We start from the raw sequence: 26,496 nt of genomic DNA on the forward strand, positions 1-26,496 counted from the left end.
GGTGGCTGAACTGGCCTCTCTTAATACCAACATCAGTGAAATATCTTTGTTTATCATATCTAAAATCTTTTTGGTTCCCTTTCATGGATATTCCTCTGCCTCTAACTCTGGCAGTATCTTTCACTTTGTTTAATCTGAAGAAAAAGAAAGAATAAAGTCTACTGGAGGTTTTTGTTATCCTGAAATAGTTATCTCCTGATTTGTCTTCAGAGCAAGATGTCCTTTGTGTACATCATTTCTAGCAGGGGATAACAGTGATTTATTCTTTTTTAATTTAGGGAAGGATTGATATTTGTAGTAATGTTGCACTTAATTTCTCTTATTTCGTTTTTTTTCTCTGCCCCCACAATATACTCTCTTTTTTGTCTTACATTCTCTCTCTCTCTCTCTCTCTCTTTTTTTTTCCTGAGGCAATTGGGGTTAAGTGACTTGCCCAGAGTAACACAGCTAGGAAGTGTTAAGTGTCTGAGATCATATTTGAATTCGGGTCCTCCTGAATTCAGGGCTGGTGCTCTATCCACTGTGCCACCTAGCTGCCCCCTTACATTCTTTAATATGACTTGAGGGAGAAATTTTGTGGACAATGAAAAATCCTCAGGAACCATTTCATACAAATATATAATTGACCATTACTCTTCCTAGTGGGATTAGTAGGATTTTAGAATTACTGTAATTTAAAGGACTGACTTACCAGTTCTTTACAGCTGCCCCCAATTTTTTTCTTTTATATTATTATAAAGTATACAGCAAATATACTTTCAGAAATCCAAGTTGGGAAATTCTGAACCCATCTCAGTTGGTATCAACCACTCATACTATTATAGTTCCTTACTTTAAAAAAAAAAGAATACCAAAAAAAAAAAAAAAAAAAGAATGGAAAATAACAAGGTTCCTTTCAGGAGCCAGCTCCAAATTAAAAATTTGAAATGTTATAAAGCATTGTTAAAATCAGGGCCTATAAAAACAACTTTTTAATATATACACAGTTCAAATCCTAGTTCTGCCACTGCGACAACTTGGCATCTCTCTGTGCCTCAGTTTTATCCTCTGCAAGATGAAGGGTACTCGATAAGATGATCTACAACATCCCTTTCACCTTTATGTCTATAATGTTAGAAAAAAAACCAAGCTTTCACCAAGAGAGTCACTAAACAGTATATATGCTTGGACTCAGTATTACCATGACTAGGTTACATATGCCAAAATGATCAAAGAAAGAATAAAAGGATCCTCATACACAGAAGTTTATATATCAAAGGATTACGCTAAACAAATTAGGTTATTTAAGTGTCATGGACTACCATTATAGTATTAAAAAATGACAAAAGGAATGGTGTCAGAGAAACCTCGGAAGCATGACCTGATGTGGTATGAAGGGAGCAGAACTAAGGAGAACAATTTATCCAACAATAATGTTGTAAAGACATACAATTTTGAAAGATTTTTCAAACTCAGTGATCAAGCATAATTCCAGAGGACCAATAATGTAGTATCCTCTGTGTCTTCTGAGAGAAATGATGAATTTAGGATACATAACTAAAACATATATTTTTGGATTTGGCTAATGCGGGAATTTCCTTTACTTGAACATAAACCTGTACATTCTTATAATAATAATATTTGTTTAGAGAACTTTTCATTTTAATTTTTAATTTAATTAAATTTAATTTAATTTTTAAAAAGGAACCCATATCCTTGCAAGGTTCTGTTTGAGGCTATACTGGGCCTTTTGTTTTAATAAACTGGAAGGATAAAATTTGGGCATAGGTAGTGGGTGTGATTAAAAAACCCACAAACCAGATAGTGAGTTGCACACCCTGCTAAATTCATGGCAAAAGAAGATCACTATGCTTACTTACCATTGTATATTCATGCGCCACCTTCAGGAGATACATACATCCCTGTGCATCGCCAAATGAGCGGATCCCTAAGCAGTTGCAGGGATGCAGCTGCTTGATGAGGAAGTTGCAGCATACGTCAATAACTTGAGAAAGTTGGAGAATACAGGCTGCAGACAGTAGATTTTCTATGGTTTCTTCCTTCAATTCTAAGACACCTAAATAAATAGAAATATATACAAATGTAAACACACACACACACACACACACACACACACACACATGCACCTACTCACTCACTCAAGATTGCTTTAAGGGATATTTAGCATAGAATAGAAAATCCCCAAGGCCAGGCTAGCTGTCTTCAAGTTTCTGAAGAGCTATCAAGGGGAAACAGACGTGACCATAGATGGGAGAACCAAGAGAAATGGGTAAAATGTCAAACTGGCAAGCTGAGGTTCACAATAAGGTAAAAGTTCCTAACAATGGGAATGGCATGGTGGAAACAACAAAGTAAAAGGCTTGGATATGTACTCTTTTCATAATGAGAAGCTGGGTGATACAGTTGAAAATGTCCTTGACTTGGGGTCAGGAAACCTGGATTCAAATTTCATTGTGCCTGTTCCACCCTGGATAAGCCATTTAATCTGTGTGGGCCTCAGTATCTTCCTCTGTTGGCCAAGATGGCTTCTAAGTCTTGTCCTAGTTCTGACAGACTAGGATCTGAGAAAGTGGGGAAGTAGAAACCATTACACACAGTTATTTTGAGTTATTTTGTTATCACTTCTTCAAGTTGTTGGGAAATGGTGCCAAAAGATGATCTCCTCAGATATAAGTGGGAAAGGACAAAATTTTGATCATTGCTTTTAGCTTTGGGAACTGGGTGAAGTAATGGTTACCTGTATAAGCATAGTGCACCAAAGCCTTCAGCGCATCTGGGTCTATTCCTTCCATCTTGACCTCCTCTTGTTTGGCTTCCAGCACGTCATTAGTAAACATTGCAGCAAAATAGTCTGATGCAGCACTCAGCACCAGTCTTGAAATAGGAATATTTCAGAAAAAGTCAATTAATTGATCTATCATATTGCCAGAAACCCTAAAATTCAACTTTAAATCATAGGTGACGTTGCCTTCTACATAATACTCTGTGGGCTTATGAAAGTGTTGATGACCATCAAAAGGGAAACTAAGAATGTAAGCAAAGAACTACTTTGAGGACCTTTCTGAATCTTGGTTTTTGTTCAATCAGTCAACATGCATGTATTTTGTACCCATTATATGTCATGCACTTTGCTTAAGCACTGGAGATACAAACACACTGTCTCTACTTGTAAGCCCTTTGTAAGAAAAAATGGACTTTCTTATTCAGGATCTTTTCCAAGCTATAATCAATCCCATATCCCACTTTCCAGGGGACTCTGGTTTACCTGATATTCTAATTATTGCCATAGCAAACCAGAAGTGGCATTAAAGTATGCACTCTTTCCTCATTCTTGAGAATTCCTGCAATTTCTCCTCCTCACTTCCACTTCCCTCCCAGTGCTGAAATTGTTCAGCTCAAGTAGAGGAACAGACCTGTGGGCTGGAATTGTGTGACGTCCAACGATGAGGAAAACATCACAGAGCTGTTTCTGCTGGAGGTAACTCTCCATTTTGCGGATAGTCTGCTCTGCATGATTGGTGGACTGAAAGTACTCCTCTGATCCATCAGAATTCATTCCTAAGGCTGGACAGTTATTCACAGGTAAACTGAAAGGAAGAAGATCAACAAAAGGAATGGCATTTACTGCATCTTTTTACAAAGATTTCTTTTTCCCCAGTAAGATTTCAAACCTCCAAGAAGAATTTAATCCTACCAAGTACCCCAAACTAAAATTTCAATTTGTTCTCAAAATTTAAGTTTTTTTTTAACTGAACAGCATTAACAACTTCATATAAAGTGGAATAGGCTAAGTAACATTTTGATTTGAAGGAGACCAAAAACAGATAGCCCTTGATTCATACATATGTAATGGAAAGTAAAAAACAAACTTGAAAAAGTGACTTTTTGAACTATGCGGTTGTTATGAATGTTTTCTCCCAAATATCTAATTTCGTGGAGCTGTGAATTAATCAAGTTATTCTGGAAACCAGTTTGGAACGACGGCCCTCAAATCACTAACCTGTGCGTACCCTTTGACCCAATGAGACTACTACAACGCCTATATACTGCAATGAAATCAAAGGCAGAGAAAAAGTTCCCATATGTACAAAAATATTTACAGCAGCTCTTAGTAGCTTCAGGTTGGAAACTAAGGTGTCCATTTAATGGGGAATGGGTAAACAAATTATGGCATACAAACAGAAGGGATCATATTCTTGTCATATGAGATAATAAAATGGATAGTGTCAGAAGAAATTAGTACAGAATGGTGTAAACAGAAATCAGAGATCAATTTACATGCTAACAATAACTTTGAAAGACTTGAGTTCTTTTCACTACTGTGTTAACCCACAAGTCTGGAGGAGAAAGCACACCATCAACTTCTTACTAGGCAGAAAAGAGCTTAAATGCAGAATGAGGTACGAGGACAATATAAGAATCTCTTTTGCTGAATTATGCATATCTTATGAGGGTTTTATTTTTTTAATTGTTCAACAATAAGAAGGAGACAGAATAAATGCTTGGAAAAATACAGTATGTTTTAAAAGCTGTCTCCCGCTGTATAATATAAGTACTGACTTGGCTTAATTCAGTCAAATGAGAGAACAAAGATATGAAGCAAACCTTTTATTCATTTCCTGTGCTTTGGTACTGCCTGTCATCATTTGGGAATTAAATGAAATTCTGTCACTACCCTTTCTTATCTGCCTTTTACCTCTCTTTGGGACAGGCCTTTTAAAAAAATAAACAAACAAAAAACTGCTTTACTTGAAGGCTCCCCTGTCATAATAAATAAAGCTAGAAAGGAATGAGTTTTAATTCATCCTCACTCTGTACATGGATTGGATTATTCTTCCCCTTTTCTGTGGCAGGGGGCGCGTTTAGGGTTAAGTGATTTGCCCAGGGTCACACAGCTAGAAAGAGTTAATTAAGTGTCTAAGGTTAGGCTTGAATTCAAGTCCTCCTGATTCCAAAGCTAATGTTCTATCCACTGTGCCATCTAGCAGCTCCTCAATCTCCACAGATTGTACTCATACTGGGTTCCTCGTATATAAGACTAGTATGTAAGTATGTAGTATGTAAGTCTTTAAAGAGAAGGTATTCTGTAAATTGTTACTGCAGCGTAAAGGGTGCTAGAATTCTAGTCAAACGACTCGGTTGCAAATTCTAGCTCTGCCAGTCTCTGTCTTCCTCATTCTCCTCATCTGTAAAATGCATATAGCAATAACACCTACCTTCCAGAGTTATGGGGATCAAATGAGGTATTACTCGTATTTTGCAAACCTGAATGTGCTCTAGAAATGCTGGCTCCTGGTGAAACCTCAAGATGATCAAGGTAACACAAGGCAGTAGCTTTACTGGTTTGTCTATTTGTTTTTGCTATGTTAGAGGAAAGTAGGAAGAGGAAAGAAGGGAGAAGACCACTGTTAGGGATGGAGATGTTAATGATAATGGATGGCAATGAGAAGGTAGAAATGCCCCTCGTTTTGCTTGTTTTTTTCTGCCAAGGTAAATGAACTTTAAACTGGTAAGGAGAGAACAAATATGGCCAAAAGGGAGTTGAGAACTGAGAGAAGTAAAAAAGACAGTAAGCGAGCACCCAGCTACCCTTCCTATTCAGACCCTGACCAACTAGCACATTGTATAAATTTTCTATGGGAGATTTACAAAAAAAAAAAAAAAACATAGACAAAAATAATATAGGATGAGAAAGGCAAGGATCAGCTGTGATCTGTACTGGGGAGAGAACACCTCCACCAAGGAGAATCACGTGTTCTTTAAAATAGAGAAACAGCAGATTGATCTCTGGAAAGCAGTAAAGAAAGCATGATCACTCAAAATTATATAGAAGTTCTATAGGTGAGAAAGCACTCAAAATGCAACCGATATATTCATCTAAATATATGAAAATAGATAAAGAACTCATGGTGTTGGATCACTTAAGCTTTGTATCTTCTAAGACATTTCTGGTGAGGTTTATATGAAGATGTTTGCTTCTTAGAATATTGTAATTGCAATTACCATCCTTCCTCTAGGAGATGCAAATGAATTGTTATTGCTTGCCACAGAAAGATCCACACATATACACATTTATACACACACACACACACACACACACACACACACACGGTTATATTAATAATTAAGATCTTCCTTCTCTTGTTAGGATCTCTGTGTTATTCCTTTTCCCTTAGACAAGTTGAGTTAGCATTCTTATGTCGAATCCAAGGGAAAAAGTTATAAGCACACCATTAGAGAGCCTTTGATTCTTGCTAAATATATCAACTCACAACTGTTTTCCAGGCATTCTTCCTGAACTCTGTGAGAAGACCCATATCCAAACATATCATTATACCTACGTAGTTATAATTGCTTCTTTTGTTTTCATCCCTCAGCCCTATGACAAAGCCTTCTCTGGTTTTACAATTTAATATAGAAGTGTCCAACTAAATCCAAATGGTTCTCTAGCATTAGGCATCATAGATAAAAGCATCCATATCCCTCTTCTTGTACAATTTTGAGTAAAAGAGAAACAATTTAATCCCACATTGTAACCCATCTATCAATTACTGTGCTCAGTAATCCCAAAGTATAGATCTGGAAGAAGTCACACTTTGTGCCATCAATCATTGTCCCGGAACATCCTAAAAGCGAAAGAACCCCTAGTCCATGACAGAGATGTTATTCTATCTATATTAAATGAGAAATCTTGGGAAGCCAGCTCTGTAGTAGTCACACCACCACCTCAGTCAGCAAGCTGATTTGAAGGCCTGTAGTGTTCTACTCCTGTGTCAAGCTGGCAGAAAAGGAATATCTTTTTATATATCTCCCTGGAGAGTTACATGGATGTTTTCCTTTTCCCCTTCTCAAAGTCAGATGCTGATTTGCCACATCAGTCATTTCAAGAGGCTTTTGCTGCTAAATGTAGATGCTCAGAAAGAGAATTCTCAAATGACCTCATTTCCTCACATAATCAATCAAGACTAGAAAGGCATCTTAGTACTTCATCCAATCCAACTAAGTACATAATTCCAACTATAACATTCCAGAAAAGTGTTCTTCCAGCCAATACTTGAAAAATCTCAATAATGGGGCACTCACTAAGTTCATATGGCAGCCCATGCTATTTTCAGCCAGCTTTAATTGTGGAAAAGTTGTTCCTCCTATTGCAACAAAAATTTTTCTCCCCTGTGACATCCATTTAGATAATCTGATGGACTAGTTGTCATTTGTTTTCCTGCTCCCTTAATCTAGGGAGCCACCAAGGTAAGTCAAACACAGATCTCTCAACTTTCTTAAACCAGTTTTAAGTTTCCTTATCATAGGACCCTTCAGTGACCCTCCTTAGACCCCCCCAAACCATTATTCTACTGAGTGTACATTGGTTACATGACAGCAGAACTGTCACTACCTCTATATTGGGCTCTAGACTTCTGTTATTGTAAGTGATCTAGCAAATATCTGAAAGCTTAAGTTTACATTAGCTATTTTTGTTGTCATGGCACCTTGCTGGTCTAGATAGGGCTTGTAAGCTCTTTTTTTCAGATGGCCTGCCAGATCTACCCATTCTATACTGGAGCAGTTGATTTTTGAACCTCAGTACAGGACTTTCTATTTATTTTTTAACAATAGCTTTTTATTTTCAAAATATATGAAAAGATAGTTTTCAACATTCACCCTCACAAAACCCTGTCTTCCAAATTTTTCTCCTTCCCCCTCACCACCCCCTTCTCTGCACAGAAATGAATCCAATATATATTTAAAATGTACAACTCTTCTATATATATTTCCATATTTATAGTACTACACAAGAAAAATCAGATTGAAAAGGAAAAAATGAGAAAGAAAAAAACAAGCAAGCAACAACAACAAAAAATGAAAATACTATGTTATGGTCCACACTCAATCCCCCTTGTTCTCTTTCTGGGTATAGATGGCTCTCTCCATCACAAATCTATTGCAGTTGGGCTGAATCATTTCATTGTTGAAGAGAGTTATGCCCATAAGAATTGATCATCTCATAATCTTGTTGCCGTGTACAGTGATCTCCTGATTCTGCTTATTTCACTCAGCATCAGTTCCTGTGAGTCTCTCCAGGCCTCTCTGAAATCCTCCTGCTGGTCATTTCTTACAGAACAATAATATTCCATAACATTCATATACGGTAACTTATTGAGACATTCTCCAACTGATGGACATCCACTCAGTTTCCAGTTTCTCACCACTATAAAAAGGGCTGCCACAAACATTCTTGCACATGTGGGTCCCTTTCCCTCCTTTAAGATCTCTTTGGGATATAAGCCCAACAGTAACACTGCTGGATCAAAGAGGATGTACAGTTTGATAGACCTTTGGGCATAGCTCCAAATTGCTCTCCACAAAAGTTTGATCAGTTCACAACTCCACCAAACAAACATTTGTGTCTCAAGGACTTTATATTTAAACCCACACATTCCATCTTGTGGGAGAGAAGCTATTGTTCAAGTCTGTGAAGATCTGCGGGGAGCCTGTCATGTAATGCACTGACTATTCCTCCTGAATCAGTCTGCTAGTCCACCTGTTCTCAGCTATTCTCTTAAGCTGCAGAAAGTTAGCTTATTGATATCTAATATCTGCTTTTAGTAAATGTCTATAGGTTTTGAAACTCCTAGACTGGCTATTAAATTTCTTTGACTGGATTTTATTGTTATTGTTATGGTGACTACCCTAGTTTGTACTGTTTTCTCTTACTCAAATATAATATGACATTTCACATGGAATCACATATAGCTTTGTAGCACCTCAGCAGTCTTTAATGTCTTTAACTATTTTGCTGTCTGACTTTTGTTTTTAATTTAAAATATTTATTGATTTCTTATTTATATCTAGCCTTCCTTTACAAATGCATTTCCTTCTATCTTGCAAGCCAGACTTGTAACAAGATAATTTTTAGGAAGAAAAGAAGCAGTTCATTAAAACTAGCAAACATATTAATTGAGTGTTGCATTTTCAAAGAACAGAAAAGGTACATTTTCTAATCTTTTTTGGAGGGACAAGATTGGTCATAAACATATAGTGTGCAGTTTCATTTTGTTGTTGTCATTGTTAATTATATTGCTGTAATTATTTTATATTTTGTTTTCCTGATTATCCTTATTTCAATTGATATCAGGTCATATGAGTCTTCCCATGCACATCAGAATTTTTCCTATTCATTGTTTCTCATAGTATAGTAATAATCCATTATGTACCACAATTTAGTCATTTTCTAACAAATAGGCACATACTTAGTTTGCAGGTCCTTGCTACCTTCTGATGTGAATATTGTGGTGTCTATAGGAATTTTCTTTCTCTCTTTGGCTTCCTTGTGGTATTTTTAGCAGTTGGATCTCTGAGTCAAAGGATATAGACATTTCAGTCACTTTCTTAGCATCATTCCAACTGCTTTCCAGAATAAATACTTGGACCATTTCATAATTCCTCAACTAAATTTGTAATACCTTAAGTACAAAGATGATGTCCTACAGCACTTGTTACACTCCACAGGTCATAGCCAAATATTTTACACAACGAATTCAGCAAAATAATTGCTGATTTGAAATTCAAGAAAATGTCACTCATTTAAGTGCTGTATATCAGTTTTTCTCAAAGTGTGATCCAGGGGTCCCTTAAAACCTTTCAGGGAGGTCTGTGAGTTCAAAGGTTCTATTAGGTCAACATTGTTCTCATAATAACATTAAGATATCTTAATTTTGAATGTGGTAAATATTGATACTTTAAAATCACATAAACAAAAACTCTTGTGGGAATCTTCGATAATTTTTAAGGGTGTAAAGAGGTCCTGAAACTACAAAATTTAAGAAATGCTGCTTTACCCCTATCTTTTTTGTTGTGGCAAAGCTTTAAAACAGAGGCCATAAGAACCATTTCCAAGGTTTAGCTCCTGTTACAAAATACAGCCTTTTTTCACGGTCCTGTCCTCTCATGGCATCATGGTATGGGAGATGATCTTGAATTCTCCCAGGTAGAGAGGAATTGCTAATAGGTACTACTAACATAAAGTTTCCAAGTTTAGGCCTAGGGACCATATGTAGAGCAGGCCAATGAGGACCAAGGGAGTTAAGGGCAAAGACGTGCATCACTAGGATGATTGTAGCACATAAAGTTGTTAGTGATAGGCAAAGCTCAAAGACAGAGAGGAGGGGAGTGATAACTGTGTGTAGGAGTGCTCTTGCACACAGGAATTGCTTAATTTGAACAAGTATTATACATAAAAAGGGTCATCTTAATCCAGAATAATCTTTGCAAAAAATTTAGTATCTTTTTTCTATTGGCATGTTTTGTTCTGAAAAGCTAATATTTTATTATGGTATGCTTCTGTGATTAGATAACAATAGATAGAACTATACCGTGATATGTTAAATTCATGAAAACATATTTTGCACTTAGCTAGAGGCTGAACTAAGGATGGCATTTGAAACTGAGAGAAGAAAATTAAAACTTCAAATCAATGATCTAAATCACTCTATCTTTGCCTACATATATTCTTGGAATGGAGTTCAAGTGGAAGAAAAAAAAAGCATTTTCTTAAATACTAGTAGGTCACTGCACAGTATACAAACTACTTCTCTTTCAAGAAATTACTCACCATTTAGAATGAGCTAATATGGAACTAAATGAGATATGTCATGGAAGTCTTGCAGCAGAGATTGTGGGTTTCAATCTTAATCACTTTAAAGCAAATGCTGACATATGTTAATATTGACAATAAGGTAGAAACTATTTTTGTTTTTTAAACAACCAAGTAAAATATGGTAAAAAGAAAAAACATATAAAATCCTACTTCGCTTTGCCCAGTATTATTATAAAATGTTCATTTAATGCAAAGTATGTAAATAAAAAGAGGTTAGGCAACCCAAGGAATCTGAAAGCATTTTATTTCTCCAGTCTTGCTCATATGATGAAATGAATATTAGAGATAGAAGGTCTGTATTCAAATTCTACTTTAGCTACTTAACTACTACCTATGGATCTTAAGGGAGCTAATTAAGCACTTTGGATCTCGGTTTTCCTTATGTAAAATGGAGAGAATTAGATTAAATAACTTCTCTTTAAGATTGTTAACAACTTTAAATCTGTTAGTGGAAAAGATTATCATTGTCAGGCATTTCGGTAATTACACACTCCTTTGTAGTTTTAGAAATGTTTTTGTCCAATCTCATCATTCATACTTACATGATAGATATTAGGGAAGGTATGTTTTCAGTACACACTTCCTTTCCTCTATTTTTTTGGCAAGATAATCAGGATTAATTGACTTACCTAAAGGTCATACAACTAGTAAGCTTCAAGTGTCACTACACCACCTATCTTCATCATCTTTGGGAAAATTCATTTGAAGTGAGCAATTATTTACTAGCTATCTTTTATGCTTTCCTATGGTTTTTAAAATTACTTATTAGTTTTTGTTATTTACTTTTTATTTAATGTTTTATTTTTTCTCTAGTTACATATTAAACAATTCTTAACCTTTTCTTTTGAAACTTTGAGTTCCAGATTTTCTCCCTTCCTTCCTCACCATGTCCCCACTGAGAAGGCACATGTGATGTTATACAAAACGTTTCCATAAAAATCATTGATATTTAATTTGATAAGATTCTGATTTCCATTTTTCTCCCTCGTCTCCCCCCTTTCCCTCTCCTCAAGACACAACCAAATGTAGGTCATACATGTTCAATCACATTAAACGTACTTCCCTATTAGTCTGTATTATGAAAGATCGGAATAAAAGGAGAAAACCTATGTGTTACTGTTTTAAGGGAATTTACCTTTTAGTGGAGTTTATAAAATATCATAGAAAGAAATATAATTCTAGGAAATTGAAGTGAAAGAAGGCAGTAATTGCATCTAGATCAGGAAAGGCTTCACAAAAAATGGGGTTTCTCAGTTAAGACTTCTACAGTTTCTTAGTAGCTGAGATTGGGGGCATGGGAGGCCTCTTTGGAACCTGGGAGAGGAACATGGGTATATGAAATTTGGGGGAAAGCTAGTAGGCCAAGTCAGCATTTCTGAAGTCACATAAAATAGGAAAAAAAGGTAAAGATTGGGGGGCAATATATTACCAAAGACCTTCAATGGCAGGCTTGGAAGTTGGCATCTTATACACTTTGGATAGGTTGGGGCTGCTAGGAAAGTGACATAAAACTTGTGCAAAATTATTTCAGTAGATGGGGGGAGGGGGCTGATTGTAGAGGTGAGAGCCAAGAACTTGCTGAAGAGAATCTAGGAAAAGGGTCACTCATGATTTCAAATGAAACTGACAAAAGTGCTCAAATTATTTATCACTCTCACATGCATTAAGAAAATAAGAACTCATTCATTTAAGCATAACAATCATGGGGAAAGAGTTGAATACCTTGGCAGATAGTGGATGAGGATGATGATGAGGAGGAGGATGACTGCAGTCAAGAGAATCCTTGCAGAAAGGAGCCAGAGTAATAAGGGGGGGTGGGGGGTAGGAGAAGGTAGGGGAGGGGGCAGTAACTTAGCCACGCCCTTACTTTGTAGCCAATCATGTTGTTCGTTCTTAGCCTGTGGACTTTGTGGGGGTGGGGTGGTGGGGTGGGACTGTTTTCAGACTCTTCTGCGCTTGCGCCACCTCATAATTTGGAAAATAGCCATTTGCTTTCGGTCGGTCGCGTTGTGCTCCAGCAGCTCAGATAATTCACTAGATAATCCAACAGAACCGTTTTGAAAATTTGGGGTATCGGGGTACAAGGCAGGAGGTCTTCTTAGAACTTGTAAAGATGATTGCAGTGTTTCCCTCTTGATCTTCATCTGAAATCTCTGCTCTGGCCTGTAGACCAGGGCACCTTGGCCGCCGCCCTACGGCTCGTGGGCTCTTTCACTAAGGGTCTTCTCGTTATGGCCTCCGGCGGTGAGTGAGCAGTCTAAGGTGCAGGGGAATGCCCCCCTATCCTGAGATTTTGCAGAACTTGTTTGCAGAGAGAAGAGTTCACTCTTCCCCATTAGAGACTGCATGGCGGCTAATAAGACTGGGCACTGAAAAAAATTAGATAAACCGTGCCACATTTAACTTAAGCTTGACGGACATTTCTACTTATTGCTGCTACAGTAAAAGTAGATGAAAATTTCTAAGAATCCACAACCATTAGGGGCTTTAGCCACTCCTAATGCCACGAAAAGCCGATACAAGTTCCTCGGAGATCGAGAACAATCCATCTTCATTTCAGCCTGCTGCCATGTTGAGGGAGAAACCACTAAAGACCGACTTTTCCAGTGCTCTGGAATATTCCAGAAGTGATGGGGGCGAGGGGGGTGGGAGGTGGGATATCTAGCATCTCAGTGAAAATCATTCAGTAAAGAAGCTAAATGATAGAAGTGCAAAGAAAGCGGGGGCGGGGGAGGGGAGTTTCTGCCATCAAGAAGATCTCATTTTGAAAGAGAGAGGGATGCAAATAATTACATAAAAATCTATACAGTGTAGAGGGAAGATAGATTCCAAAAGCCTAAGAGTGAGGAGGATATCTGGGGCTGGTAGGCTGCTGTGGTAGCACTCCTGCAGAAGAAGATGCAGTTTCATTTGACTCTTAAAGGCTGGAAAGTGGGGAGGCAAATGTGAGTTGGGGCGGGGGGGGGCATTTTGGGAATGGGGGGCAATGAATGAGGGGCAGAAAATAGGGAAATGAGGGGGAAAAACCCCCGGCCTCTCACTAAAGAAAATTCAGTAAAGAAGCTAAATGATAGAAGTACAAAGAAAGAAAAAGCTACTTTCTGCCATCAAGAAGATCTCATTTTGAAAGGGAGAGGAATGCAAATAATTATATAAAAATATATACAGTGTAAAGGGAACATAAATTCCAATAGCCTAAGAGTGAGGAGGATATCTGGGGCTGGTAGGCCACTGTGATAACACTCCTGCAGAAGATGCAGTATAATTTGAGTCTTAAAACCTGGGAAGCCGGGAGGCAAATGTGAGTTGGGGCAGGGGGCATTTTGGGTATGGGGGGCAATGAGTGAAGGAAAGAGAATATGAAAAAGAAGTGTCACGTGTAAGGAAAGCCAAATAGGCAAGAGCATTTGGGTCTCATAGTACACGGAAGGGAATAAAATATACGGAGAATGGGGGGGGGGGGAGGAATGGGATAGATCGGGAAAGAGCTTAAATGCTAAAGAAAGAAATTTATTTTTGGTTTTTACTATCAAAGAATATTCATTCTTGTGAGGAAGGAAACATGCAAATAAGTGTCAAAAAGACCCACCAAAAGTAATCTTAGGAATTACACATGTTTAGCCTATATTGGATTACTTGCTGTCTTGGAAGGGATGGAGAAAAATTTGAAACTCAAGGTTTTGCAAAGGTGAATGTTGACAATCATCTTTGTATATATTTGGAAAAATAAAATACTATTTAAAAAACAGCATTGAACCAATAAAAAGTAATTTTAGGGAAGACATTAGCAGGGAAGGATATTAGGGTAAAATAACCCTCTTGCAGAAGGTATGATGGAAAATAAGTCTTTAAGGTAACAGGGAAGCTAATAGGCAAAAATGAGGAATTTCACTCTACACATAGATCACTAAAAAGGTCGAGAATTTGTAGATGGAGGGGAAGTGAAAGGAAGTAAAGTGTAAGAGGAATGGAAAAGTAGGAGGGGAACAGCTGGGGAAGGACTTTATTTTTGATTCAGGGATAACAATGACCTGAGTAAGAGAAGGGAAGTTGGTTGAGAAGGGGTAAACAACCTGGTCAGATAGAAACTTGACCAAAATTCACTTAAGCAGCTGAGACTAAGAAAGATAATTTATACTGGCAAGAAGCTTGAAGCAGGGACACCGATAAGAAAGCTTTCATAAGCACCTTAACAGTGGAGACTATGTGAGTTGAGGAAAGCAGCTATTAACTAGAAATAGTGCATAAGCAGAAACACATGACTACCCCACACATGGGGTAGGCATGTAGGAGTAAATGAGGATGAGAAATCAAGTCTGATCTGGGGTTGGGACCTAGTGATTTGGAAGATGGTACTATTATTGATGAAAATGGAAAAGTAAGAGTAAAAGGAAAGTTTTGGGGGGATAAGAAAATCATTCCTATCTTGGACGTGTTGATTTGGAAGTGCCTATGGGATATTCCTGCTAAGATATTCAAAAAGCTGTTACTGAGGCAAAACTGGAAATGAGAGAGATTAGAGCTGAATAGATTAATCTGAGAATCATCTGAATAGAAAGGATCGTCAAATCCATGTCTACTAAGACTATTGTTAACTTTGGAAAGAGCAGTTTTATTGAATGCCAGACTGCAGAGGGGAGATAACCAAGTCAGAGAAGTGAAGCCACTTACTTGAGATGCAGGATTATAGCTATGGATGAGGTGAGGGTCATTTTGGGCATCATGTTCATTTATACATTTCCTTCCCAGTGACCTCTATATCCCCATTTACGCGATAACAACAAACAAGAAGGAAAAAATGTTCAAGTGAAGGCATTCTTAAGCATGGGAGAGAATTGAGCATGTTTGTATACAAGAAAAAAAAGGATCCAATAGATAGTAGAAACTAAAGATTAGAAAAGATGGTCAATAGAGGGGAGAGAATCTGATGGAACAGGAAAGAATGAAATTGTATTTGTGAGGGGTTTATATTCATATGAGAAAAGAGGAGGAAATAGTGGGAGAAGATGTCTCAGTAACTGGAAAAGAGGAGGGAACAAAAGAGAGCCTCATTTTGAGAAGGCAGGAGAATGGAAATGAGGGATGATAAAATCTGGAATGATTATATCAATAGATGGAGAAAAAAAACTTTTGATAAAATCTTAACATATCTTGTTAAAAACCCTTGAACATAGTATATAAATAGATTTTACTTTAAAATGATAAGCCTGAATTGTGGAGATAAGCAAGAAACCTTTCTAATAAGAACAGAAGTGGAACATCGGTACACATTATCACCAATATTTTTCAATACTGTATTAGAAAAGCTACCAAATAACAAGCATTAAGAGAAGGAAATGAAATTGCAGGAATAAGAATGGGCAGAATGGGCTTTTTTTTAAAAAGCCTCTCATTTTTTGCAAATGATATGGTGATATACTTGAAAAGTCTAAAGAATTCAACTAAAGCTAACTGAAAAAATACTTTAGTAAATTACCAAGATAAAAATGAACCCATTTAGATCATTGACATCTGTCACTGGCTAAGAAATAAGAAAGTGGATAGTTTTGATATTTACCATCTCATAATAAGGTTTTGTATTGCTAACCCTTTTTTCTTTACATTTATTTTCATTAATTCTTTGAATGTTCTTCAACGATGTAGAGAAATTTGTCAGATTTACACAAATAGGAATCATTCTCCAGTTAATAAATGGTAAAAGGAAACTAACAGGCAGTTTTTTGACGAAGAAATATTTATATAGTCATGAAAAGATGTTCTAAATCATTTTGACTACAGAAAAATAAATTATAACAACTTTAGGATAATAAATTCACACCTATCAGATTGGGTAAAATGATACTAATGGGAAATGACAGATGTTGGAAGGTCTGTAGAAAAATTTAGATACTAAATTACTGTTGGTGGAATTGTGAACTGATCCAGTCATTTTGGAGAACAATCTGGAATCATGACCAAAGAGTTATAAAATTATATACTCTCTGATCCAGTAATACCACTATTAGGTCTCTTTACCAAAGTGATCAGAGAAAGAGGAAAAGAACTCAAGTTCTAAAATATTTATAGCAGTTTTCTCTTTGTGTTGACAAAGAACTGGAAAATGAGGGGGGATGTCCATCAACTGGGGAATGACTAAGCATGTTGCTGTATGTGATTGTCATGGAAAAAAACTACCATACTGTAAGAAATTAAGTGCAGGTTGATTTTAAAAAATGGAAAGACTTGGCATGAAATAATGGAATGAAATGAGCAGAACCATGAAAATATTTTGAGTAACAGCAGTATTGTTTGAATAATTGAACATCTGAGTTAAATGAGTATCATAAATACTCAACTACAAAGGACTTATGAAAGAAAATGTTTTCCAGAGAAAGAAATGTTAAGATAGAAGTATGTGTGAAATGCTGGCCTGTTCTAACATGAGGTGGTGAAGGGAGGGAGGCAATTCAGAACTTTAAAATTAAAAAAAAAATTAGCAAGAGAACAATCCAGGAACTAGATGTTTATGCTTTCAAATTGAAATAATGGCTATTGATACTCTCATAAAGGAGAAAATTCATGTCTCAAGAGCTGTTCCTTGCCCTTCCAAACAACATTAAACCATTAATAATCTGAGGCTTTTTAGTAATCGTGTCTGACTATTTCCCAATCTGTATTTCACCCTGATCAGTTAGGGTCACAAAATGTCTCTTCATCTTTTTGCATAGATAAATAAGTATCCAGGAGCTATCTCTTAAGTAGAAAGCTACCCCACTCTTCAGAACATTCATCCTTCAATAAGCAGAATCATGTCCATGCTGCTTTGTCCCTGGTTCTTCTCAAAGAACCTTTGAAAGCATCTTTGCTCATACTGAGTGCACAGCTGGGAAAGTGATCTATCTCAAAGATTCTTATTTTTCTTTACCTTGGTTTTCTTTTCCTGGGTGGGAGAGCAAGGGCTGCCCTACTATCTGCTAGGGATTCATTCTCATGCATGAATATTGAGTATTCTCAATATTGAATTTTGACTCTACAATAGCAGTTGCTGCCACATAGAATTAACTCTGCATGGCAATATTTGAGACATCCTCTGCTTGGTGCAGGGTGAAGTTATCCTGGTGATCCAGAAACATTGGGATGTGTCTGCCCAGTACTATTTATTCCTAAAACATTTTACTGTAGTCCTAAATATGAGTGCTACTGTGTGCTGTGATAAGAAAAGGAACTCATGTTTAGAAAGCTGCCGCTTCATTAGAACCATATCTATCCATCAATAAACTGTGTGGTATTTTATCAATTGGGCTGATGAGGGTCCATTCCCCAACTTTCCAGTACTCATTTGGGTCTTAAACAGGTTCTATTTTCAAATGACCTTTTTTTCTCCCAGAATAATGGAGGGTCTAGCTACTTTAAAAGTGATTTCCTGTAATAATGAGGGATTAGTCCTGTGACTTAGGGAACAGCTCTAAATTTCTGCATGATCTCCATCTTTTTCAACTTGACAAGTCAAGATGGCTTAGCTATCTAGGATGTTGTTTGAAGAACATTTCCTTGCAATGTGATGGAACTCATGACATATCTTTCCCCCTAAATACATAAACCTAAAGAATAAGCTAAAGAATCCTCAGTGGACTAGCTGTTTGCAAAACGAGATCATGGATATTTCTGGCACTGAAAAGGGAATGGATTCCTATCTAGAGAACTATCTCTGCTTCAGAACAATTTTCCCCAAACAGTAAACTGAAGCACCTTAGAGATTGTTCCTGGTTTGGGTACAGTTTCCCTTTCTTCAAAATTAATATTTGTGCTCTTAGGAGGAATTCTTTGTTAAAGATCCTAAAGCATTTGTTTTTTTCTTTCTTCTGGGTTAAAGAACAGCCAGAAACTAGATGCTTTTAAACTGAGTTCCTGGCAGCTATTGTCTATTCTCTTGATATGGGAAACTTATGTCTTGAGGGCTTCTCTTGCCTATCAAAAACGATCAACCATCAATAAATGTAAAGGAGTTACACAATTGTGGTTAAGATGGTGTTGAGTATCCCCATTTCCCAGTCCATATTTTAATTCTCCAGAGGGTCACATCAGTACAGGACTTAAAACATCACTTCTTCCTGCAGAACTCAAGAAGTTTACTGTTATGTGTGTTCTGATAAGGAAGGGAACTCCTAGGAAGACAGCTACACCCTTCAGAATAAAATCAAGCTATTAAGAAAATGAGTCATTATGGACTCTGATAAAAGTGGAGTATGAATTCAACATATTGTGATGCATATTTGGGCTGCCAAATGGCCACTCCACAAAAAAATCTGCAAAATTCTCTTCTCTTTCTTAAGGGCTTAAGTGCAAATCAATACTAATTAGCTAAGTAGCTAATTACTTTGGGAGTGGGAAGCTGAATTGTTTTCACCAATAATTTGTAGAGAACTTCTAAGTCTTTCAAAATGTTTATATTCAGCAATAAACTGTGGCATTTTAGCAATTAGGGCTGATGGGTTGTGGGTACCCCCATCCTCCCAGAGATTATTTGGGGCCTTCACAAGTCCAACTATCTAATAACTAAATGAGTTCTTTTTTCTGTCATATGTAAGAACAACACAAGGTATAGTTACTTTGAAGCTAAGATAATTGTTATTTCCCATAATGATGAGGGATTAGCACCAAGATCCAGGGGAAACACAAAACTTCAGCACTAATTCTATCTCTGCATAACAAACCCATGCAGTATAGCAATCTGGGCTGTTGTTTCAATAGTTTTTCTTGCAATGTGAAGGAATTCATTACACATCATGTCCCTAAATGCATCAACCTTCTCCTCTTCACCTTCTGCTAGTCAGATAATCTGCTAGAGACTATAGTCCCTCCTGGGAAAAACCAGTTAAAGTGTTTCCAGTTTGTGGGTAAGATGAGGAATTAATGAGGGGAGCCCCAAAACACTCTCTCTCTCTGACTTCTGGGTGATCCATGAGGTAAAGCACTTGGGAAGTTCCTAGAAGGAGAGATTCTCCTTGAACCTTGCCTCTGTAAAGGACCCCACTGAGGGAAACAGGATAAAGAGCTTCATTCTGTTGTCCTAAGTCTTAGGACCTAAGAGATGGGCACACACACACACACACCTGCTATTGATAACACTCACTACTGAAGAAGCTTCCCATTGAATTAAAGATCAGTCTAGAGACACTCATTCAGTTCTAAGATTCTCTATTCTGATTCCAGCTGAAGCTGCACCAGCTCCTCTCAAGAGCAAACCCCAGCTTGTAGCCAAGGCCTCAGTTATAAAAAGAGCCAACTTGGGGCTCAGTCCTTGCAGAGGACCTAATATGCCTCTCTCCCTGGCATAGCAGCAACCTATGCCTGCTGAAATGATAACTCTCTTTCAACGTTACCCTCTCATTATCTTTCTCACCTATTTCTCTAACAAGGCTTTATACCTCTTAGCCAGGACTCCTCCATTAGAAACTTTACTTCCCTTCTGGGATCTTGCCAACAAGGAATTCAGTCTTTCTATTCATGCATATCAAAGGCTGACTTTCCAATGCCAATAATAAACTTCTTTTGCCAGTCTAGCTTTTTGGGTTTGTAAATTACTTTCAAAGGACCTCTGTGCAACCAGAAAGGTTTCCCACAACTCCCTACCTTGTGCCAAATCCTAGGGGGATTTAGGGGAGCCAATCCTCTTCATTTGGTTCCCTGAATCCCAGACCTGCCACTAACCTCATCATTTAACTCCCTGACCACCAAGAACCCTAACCTCATCATAATGACCCTTATCTTGTGTTCTTAAGCTCGAGTAACAAGTATTCTTGATCAGAAATGACCAGTACAGGGCCCAGCTACTTCGAAGCTGAGATCATTGATGATTTCCTGCCGTGGCGAGGAATGAACCCCAGAGCCCCAAGAGCAGCTCAGCACAATCTATACTGACCACAAAAGATAATATAGTATAGTTCACAAGGATGTTCTTTACCCCGTACTTCCCTGTGTTGTAGAAAATAAGCCATCTTTTAAGTAAAGTACTAAGAGATCTACTCTTAAACTTGTTCATTTATTCAAGAGAAACTTAAAGACAAACTGCTTTCCAGCTATGATCTTGGCTACTGCTTGCTGTCATAAAGGAGGGAGCCCATAACTAGAAATCAGCCAATGCATTTAGAACCATACCCTCAAACAGAACACAGTCCCTTTACCCACCTGCACTGATGGGGGTTCGAGACTCCTGGTCTTCTCAATATATGATTGGGCTCTCTCCAGACAAAAATACACATTTTTGCTATTCCAAACTTGTGGGGAAATCTTATCTTAGCAACAGATACGTCTCCCTTTCTGTCACTCCAGTGTTTTGATCCCTGAATCTTGGGAAATGGGGCCTGGCGTTCCAGGTATGCTCTGTGACTCCTTGTGTGCTCTTGTGTCTTATCAACTATCAAGAGGAATGGAGCCAATATTCATGGAGGCACTGCAGCCCTCATCAGAATACACAAATTACATAAGTGCAGTGAAAGTGTACTATTCATTTTCTACCCTAAAAGAAATTGTGTGGAAAGGTGAAGAACTTACAGATTAAGCACATATTGATCAGGGACTGTTAGCTAATGTAGTTCAGACCTATAGGCCTCAGTCACGTGATTTTAAATAAGCGCTAGGCTATATTCCATTATCCAAAGAAGGGATTAAAACATATAAGTGGCCAAAGAGACTATATATCACTTTGTCTCCTACGTTCCACAGACTTATGGGACCAATCACAACATATAGACGGTGGGATTTTGGGGTTTCTTTGTCTGAAATGTATAAAAGCTGTGAACATTTTCAAGGGGGTGGCTCTCTCCTGCTGTGAATTTGGCTCGTAGACCAGGATGGGGTCCGCTTCTTGAGATTCTAATAAATAATTCTGCTTTTTATGAGTGATCTCTGAGTAGTCAATTTGGATAGGTCTTTTTGTCCCAAACAAAATCATAACCTGGGGAGATAATCTACTCCCCTACTGGGAAGAACCACTTTAAGATAATTCCATTTTATGGGTCACATGAGGAGTGACCCTTGTCTGTGTTCTTAAGCTCGAGTAACAGGTATTCTTGATCAGAAATGACCAGTACAGGGCCCAGCTACTTCGAAGCTGAGATCATTGATGATTTCCTGCCGTGGTGAGGAATGAACCCCAGAGTCCCAAGAGTAGCTCAGCACAATCTATACTCACCATAAAAGATAGTATAGTTTAGCGCACAAGGATCTTTACCCAGCACTTCCCTGCATTGTAGAAAATAAACCTCATCTTTTAAGTAAAGTACTAAGAGACCTACTCTTAAACTTGTTCATTTAATCAAGAGAAACTTAAAGACAAACTTTTCCAGCTATGAAAGGAGGGAGCACATAACTAGGAATCTGCCAATGCATTTAGAACCATACCCTCAACCAGAACACAGTCCCTTTACCCACCTGCACTGATGGAGGTTCGAGACTCCTGATCTTCTCAATATATATGATTGGGCTCTCTCCAGACAAAAATACACATTTTTGCTATTCCAAACTTGTGGGGAAATCTTATCTTAGCAACAGATACATCGCCCTTTCTGTCACTCCATTGTTTTGTCCCCTGAATCTTGGGAAATGGGGCCTGGCGTTCCAGACATGTATGCTCTGTGACTCATTGTGTGCTCTTGTGTCTTATCAACTATCAAGAGGAATGGAGCCCATATTCATGGAGGCACTGCAGCCCTCATCAGAATACACTTAAATTGCATCAGTGCGGTGGAAGTGTACTGTTCATTTTCTACCCTAAAAGAAATCATAACCTGTGGGAGAATCTGCTCCCCTACTGGGAAGAACCACCTTAAAATAATTCTGTTTTATGGGTCACATGAGGAGTGACCCTTGTCTGTGTTCTTAAGATCAAGTAACAGGTATTCTTGATCAGAAATGACCAGTACAGGGCCCAGCTACTTCGAAGCTGAGATCAATGATGATTTCCTGCCGTGATGAGGAATGAACCCCAGAGTCCCAAGAGTAGCTGACCACCTCCACACAATCTACACTCAGCACAAAAAAGATTAAGGTAGTTTAGCCTACAAGGATCTCCTTCGCCTAGCATTTCCACGCATCAAGGGAAATAAACTTCTCATCTATTAAGTAAAGGAGTAAAATTTGTATTCACCTAGCTCATTTCTTGAAGAGGAACTTAAAAAAATTTCTAAATGTGATCTTGGATATTGCTTGCTGTCATAACGGAGGGAGCTTATACCTAAGAATCTTCCAATGTATTTAGAAGCACACCAAGCCACAATACAGAACACTTTAGCTGCATGTGCTGATGTGGGTTCAGGAATCCTTATTTTCCTCATACCTTTTGGGGTCTCCAGAAAAGACAAATCCTCTCTACATGGTAGCCACCAAAAAGTTGTGGAACACCATATTATGGCTTTTCTCCTCTTTCCTCATAAAGATCTCATATTTTGCCCTGGTCATCTTGGAGCATTTCTCATGGACGATTCTTTAAGTCTGATTTCTAAATTAGATCCTGGTTCTTGTCAATTGTCAAGAGTAAGTGAACCATGATCCATGGACTCAGTAATGCCCTCAACAGAATATACTATTTTCTTCACTATTCAGTAAATGGAGATAGTTGAATTGTGATTACCCTGAAGAGAAAGAGAACTCTTCACTTAACTCTATAGGAGTCATCATAGCTCATGGGAGAGACAATGGCCCCTTCAAGGAAAAGCGAGCTTACTGTCATGCCATTTTGTTGGTCACATGAGGAATCGTTCATCTGTGACCTTGAGATCCAATAGCAGGTAACCTGGATCAGGAACTATCATTTTTGCCCTTCCTTTCCTTGATTGGAAAATTAACCTCTCAAGTTCTAAGGAAATTTGAGCTATCAACACAGCACCTTGCTCATTTGTTAAAGAAAACATTAAAAGTACCTGCTTTCCAATTGCAATCGTGGCTACATTTTCTCTCTTATGGAAGAGAGCTTATTCCTGGAAATGTGACAATGCATTTAGGACCCGAAAATTGACTAGAATACATAGGCCTTTTGTCCTCCTACACTGCCATGGGTTTGAGACTCCTGATGTCCTCCATATCTGTGGGGTTCTCCTCAGGTGACAATTCCTGCCTACATTTTTACTACCCCACACTTCCGAGGAAATCTTATCCTCGAAACAATACTTCAATCTTTCTGAATGTCTCTCCAATGTTTCCTGCCCTACATCTTGGAGAATGGGGCCTGGACGATCCAGATATTATGTGCTAAGCACCTCGATGTTTGCATCTTGTCAGCTACCAAGAAGAAAGGAGTCTGTATATTCATAGTGCTCCTAATGCTCTTTTAAAAATTCAGTTTATTGAAGAGCACTGCATGGAAAGGGGACACTTTAAGCAATGCTACCTTGGGTGGAAATCTAATCATGAAAGAAATCCTTCTCCCTTCCTGGCTGTCACTCCCAGGGAAAGTGGATTCTGTTCTTTCCTCCCTAGGAGGTAGGCTGGTCCTCCACTGGGAAATGAAAGCTTAAGGTCATTTTATTTGCTAGGACACATGAGGAATCTGTCCTCTGTGTTCTTAGGATGGAATACAAACATTCTGGATCGGTAACCTACAGTCCAGGGCCCAGCTACTTCCAAGGCGAGACCAATGTGATTAACTTCAGTGCTGAAGAACGAATCCCAAGTCCCAAGAGCGGGTCAGTACCCCACCGCTCAGGCCACCTCTGCCCCCCCAAAAAAACCTTAAGAAAAGGGAACATAAGGAGGCAGCTAGGTGGCACAGGGGATAGAGCACCAGCCCTGAACACAAGAGGGACCTGAGTTCAAATTCAGGTTCAGAGACTTAACACATCCAGGCTCTGTGGCCCTGGGAAAGTCACTTAACCCCAACTGCTTCAACAACAAGATATATGGATATAGATGTAGACGTATAAAGGGAATATACTAGGGTGCTTTGTGCCCGGACTTCCTATCATTAGGGAAAATAAGCTTTTCATGTTTTAAAGTAATGCAGGGTATGCACTCTGCTCCTTGCTCACTTATTTAAGACAAACCTAAAAAGCAGCCGCTTTCCATCTGATCTAGGGTACGTTCTCTGTCATAAAAAAGGAGTTCCTACCTGAAAATGCACCAATAATTTAGGGGGAGAAAAGGCAAAGCTTGCACGGAAGTCGGTTTGAAACTGCTGATGTTCTCCATCTCTGGGGGGCCCTCCCCATATCACAATTCCTGCCTACATTTCTATTGCCCCAAACTTGTGGGGAAACCTTATACTTGAAACATGTACTTGAAACTTACCACTGTCTCTCCAATGTTTCTGCCCTGCATCTTGGAGAATGGGGCCTAGACTAACTAGACATTATGTGCTTTGCACCTCGATGTTTGGATCTTGTCAGCTACCAAGAGAAATGGAGCCTGTTTTCATAGCGGTCCTAATGGCCTCCTGAGGATATACTTAATTTGTTCCTCTGCGGGGAAACGGGTATCTTTTACTACCCAAACTTTGGGGTAAATCATATTCTCCAAAGCAGTACTTCTCCCCTCCTGACTGTTGCTCTAATGATTTGTGCCCTGCACCTTAGAGAATGGGGCCTGGACTATCCAGACATTATGTGTTTTGCACCTTGTTGGTTACATGTTCTCAGCTACCAAGAAGAAAGGAGGCGGATTTCCTGGTGGTCCTAATGCTGTCTTTATAATTCAGTTTATTGTAGAGCAGGGCAGGGAAAGGGGACACTTTTACAATGCAAACTTGTGGGGAAATCTTATAAAGCAAATAAATCCTTCTCCCTTCCTGACAAGGTTCCTCAAAAATTTCTGCCCTGCATCTTGGAGAATGGGGCCTGGACGATCCAGACATTATGTGCTTTGCACCTCGATGTTTGGATCTTGTCAGGAACCAAGAGAAAAGGAGCCTGTATTCATAGGGGCCCTGAAGCTCTCCATAGAATATACTTAGCTTGCAGCAGTGCAGGGAAAGGGGATTCTGTACTTTCCTCCCCAGGAGGTAGCCCTGACTATGGGAGAGACACTGGTCCCCCACTGGGAAATGAAAGCTGAAGGTTATTTCATTTCCTTGGTCACATGAGGAATCTGTCGCCTGTGTTCTTAGGATGTAATACAAACATTCTGGATCAGGAACCTGCAGTCCAGGGCCCAGCTACTTCCAAGGCGAGACCAATGTGATTAACTTCAGTGCTGAAGAACGAATCCCAAGTCCCAAGAGCGGGTCAGCGCCACCGCTCAGGCTACCTCTGCCACCAAAAAAACCTTAAGAAAAGGGAACATAAGGAGGCAGCTAGGTGGCACAGTGGATAGAGCACCAGCCCTGAACACAGGAGGGACCTGAGTTCAAATTCGGGTTCAGAGACTTAACACATCCAGGCTCTGTGGCCCTGGGCAAGTCACTTAACCTCAATTGCCTCAAGAACAAGATATATAGATATAGATGTAGACGTATAAAGGGAAGATACTAGGGTCCTTTGTGCCCAGGATTTCCTATCATTAGGGAAAATAAGCTTTTCATGTTTTTAAGTAATGCAGGGTATGCACTCTGCTCCTAGCTCACTTATTTAAGACAAACCTAAAAAGCAGCTGCTTTCCATCTGATCTAGGCTGTGCTCGCTGTCATAAGAAGGGAGTTCCTACCTGAAAATGCACCTATAATTTAGGGGGAAAAAAGGCAAAGCTTGCCCGACTGTCGCTTTGAAACTGCTGATGCTCTCCATCTCTGCTGGGGCTCTCCCCATATAACAATTCCTGCCTACATTTCTACCGCCCCAAACTTGTGGGGAAACCTTATACTTGAAACATGTACCTCAAGCTTTCCACTGTCTCTCCAATGTTTCTGCCCTGTATCTTGGAGAATGGGGCCTGGA

General features: G+C 38.7%; 1 protein-coding gene across 2 annotated transcripts in view; it reads right to left on the minus strand.

Annotated features, from left to right (window-relative positions):
- KLHL4 (kelch like family member 4) overlaps positions 1–26,496 on the minus strand; it is a 189,131-nt gene that overhangs the window by 38,240 nt on the left and 124,395 nt on the right. For both annotated transcript variants that reach the window (XM_074278267.1, XM_074278268.1), the window contains exons 2-4: positions 3,414–3,587; positions 2,738–2,874; positions 1,860–2,056 (exon numbers count right to left, since the gene is read on the minus strand). In XM_074278267.1, coding sequence (XP_074134368.1) covers positions 1,860–2,056; positions 2,738–2,874; positions 3,414–3,587 — 508 coding nt within the window. The remainder of the gene's footprint in view (positions 1–1,859; positions 2,057–2,737; positions 2,875–3,413; positions 3,588–26,496) is intronic.

This window comes from Sminthopsis crassicaudata, chromosome X, assembly GCF_048593235.1.
Source record: "Sminthopsis crassicaudata isolate SCR6 chromosome X, ASM4859323v1, whole genome shotgun sequence".
Lineage (NCBI taxonomy): Eukaryota > Metazoa > Chordata > Mammalia > Dasyuromorphia > Dasyuridae > Sminthopsis > Sminthopsis crassicaudata.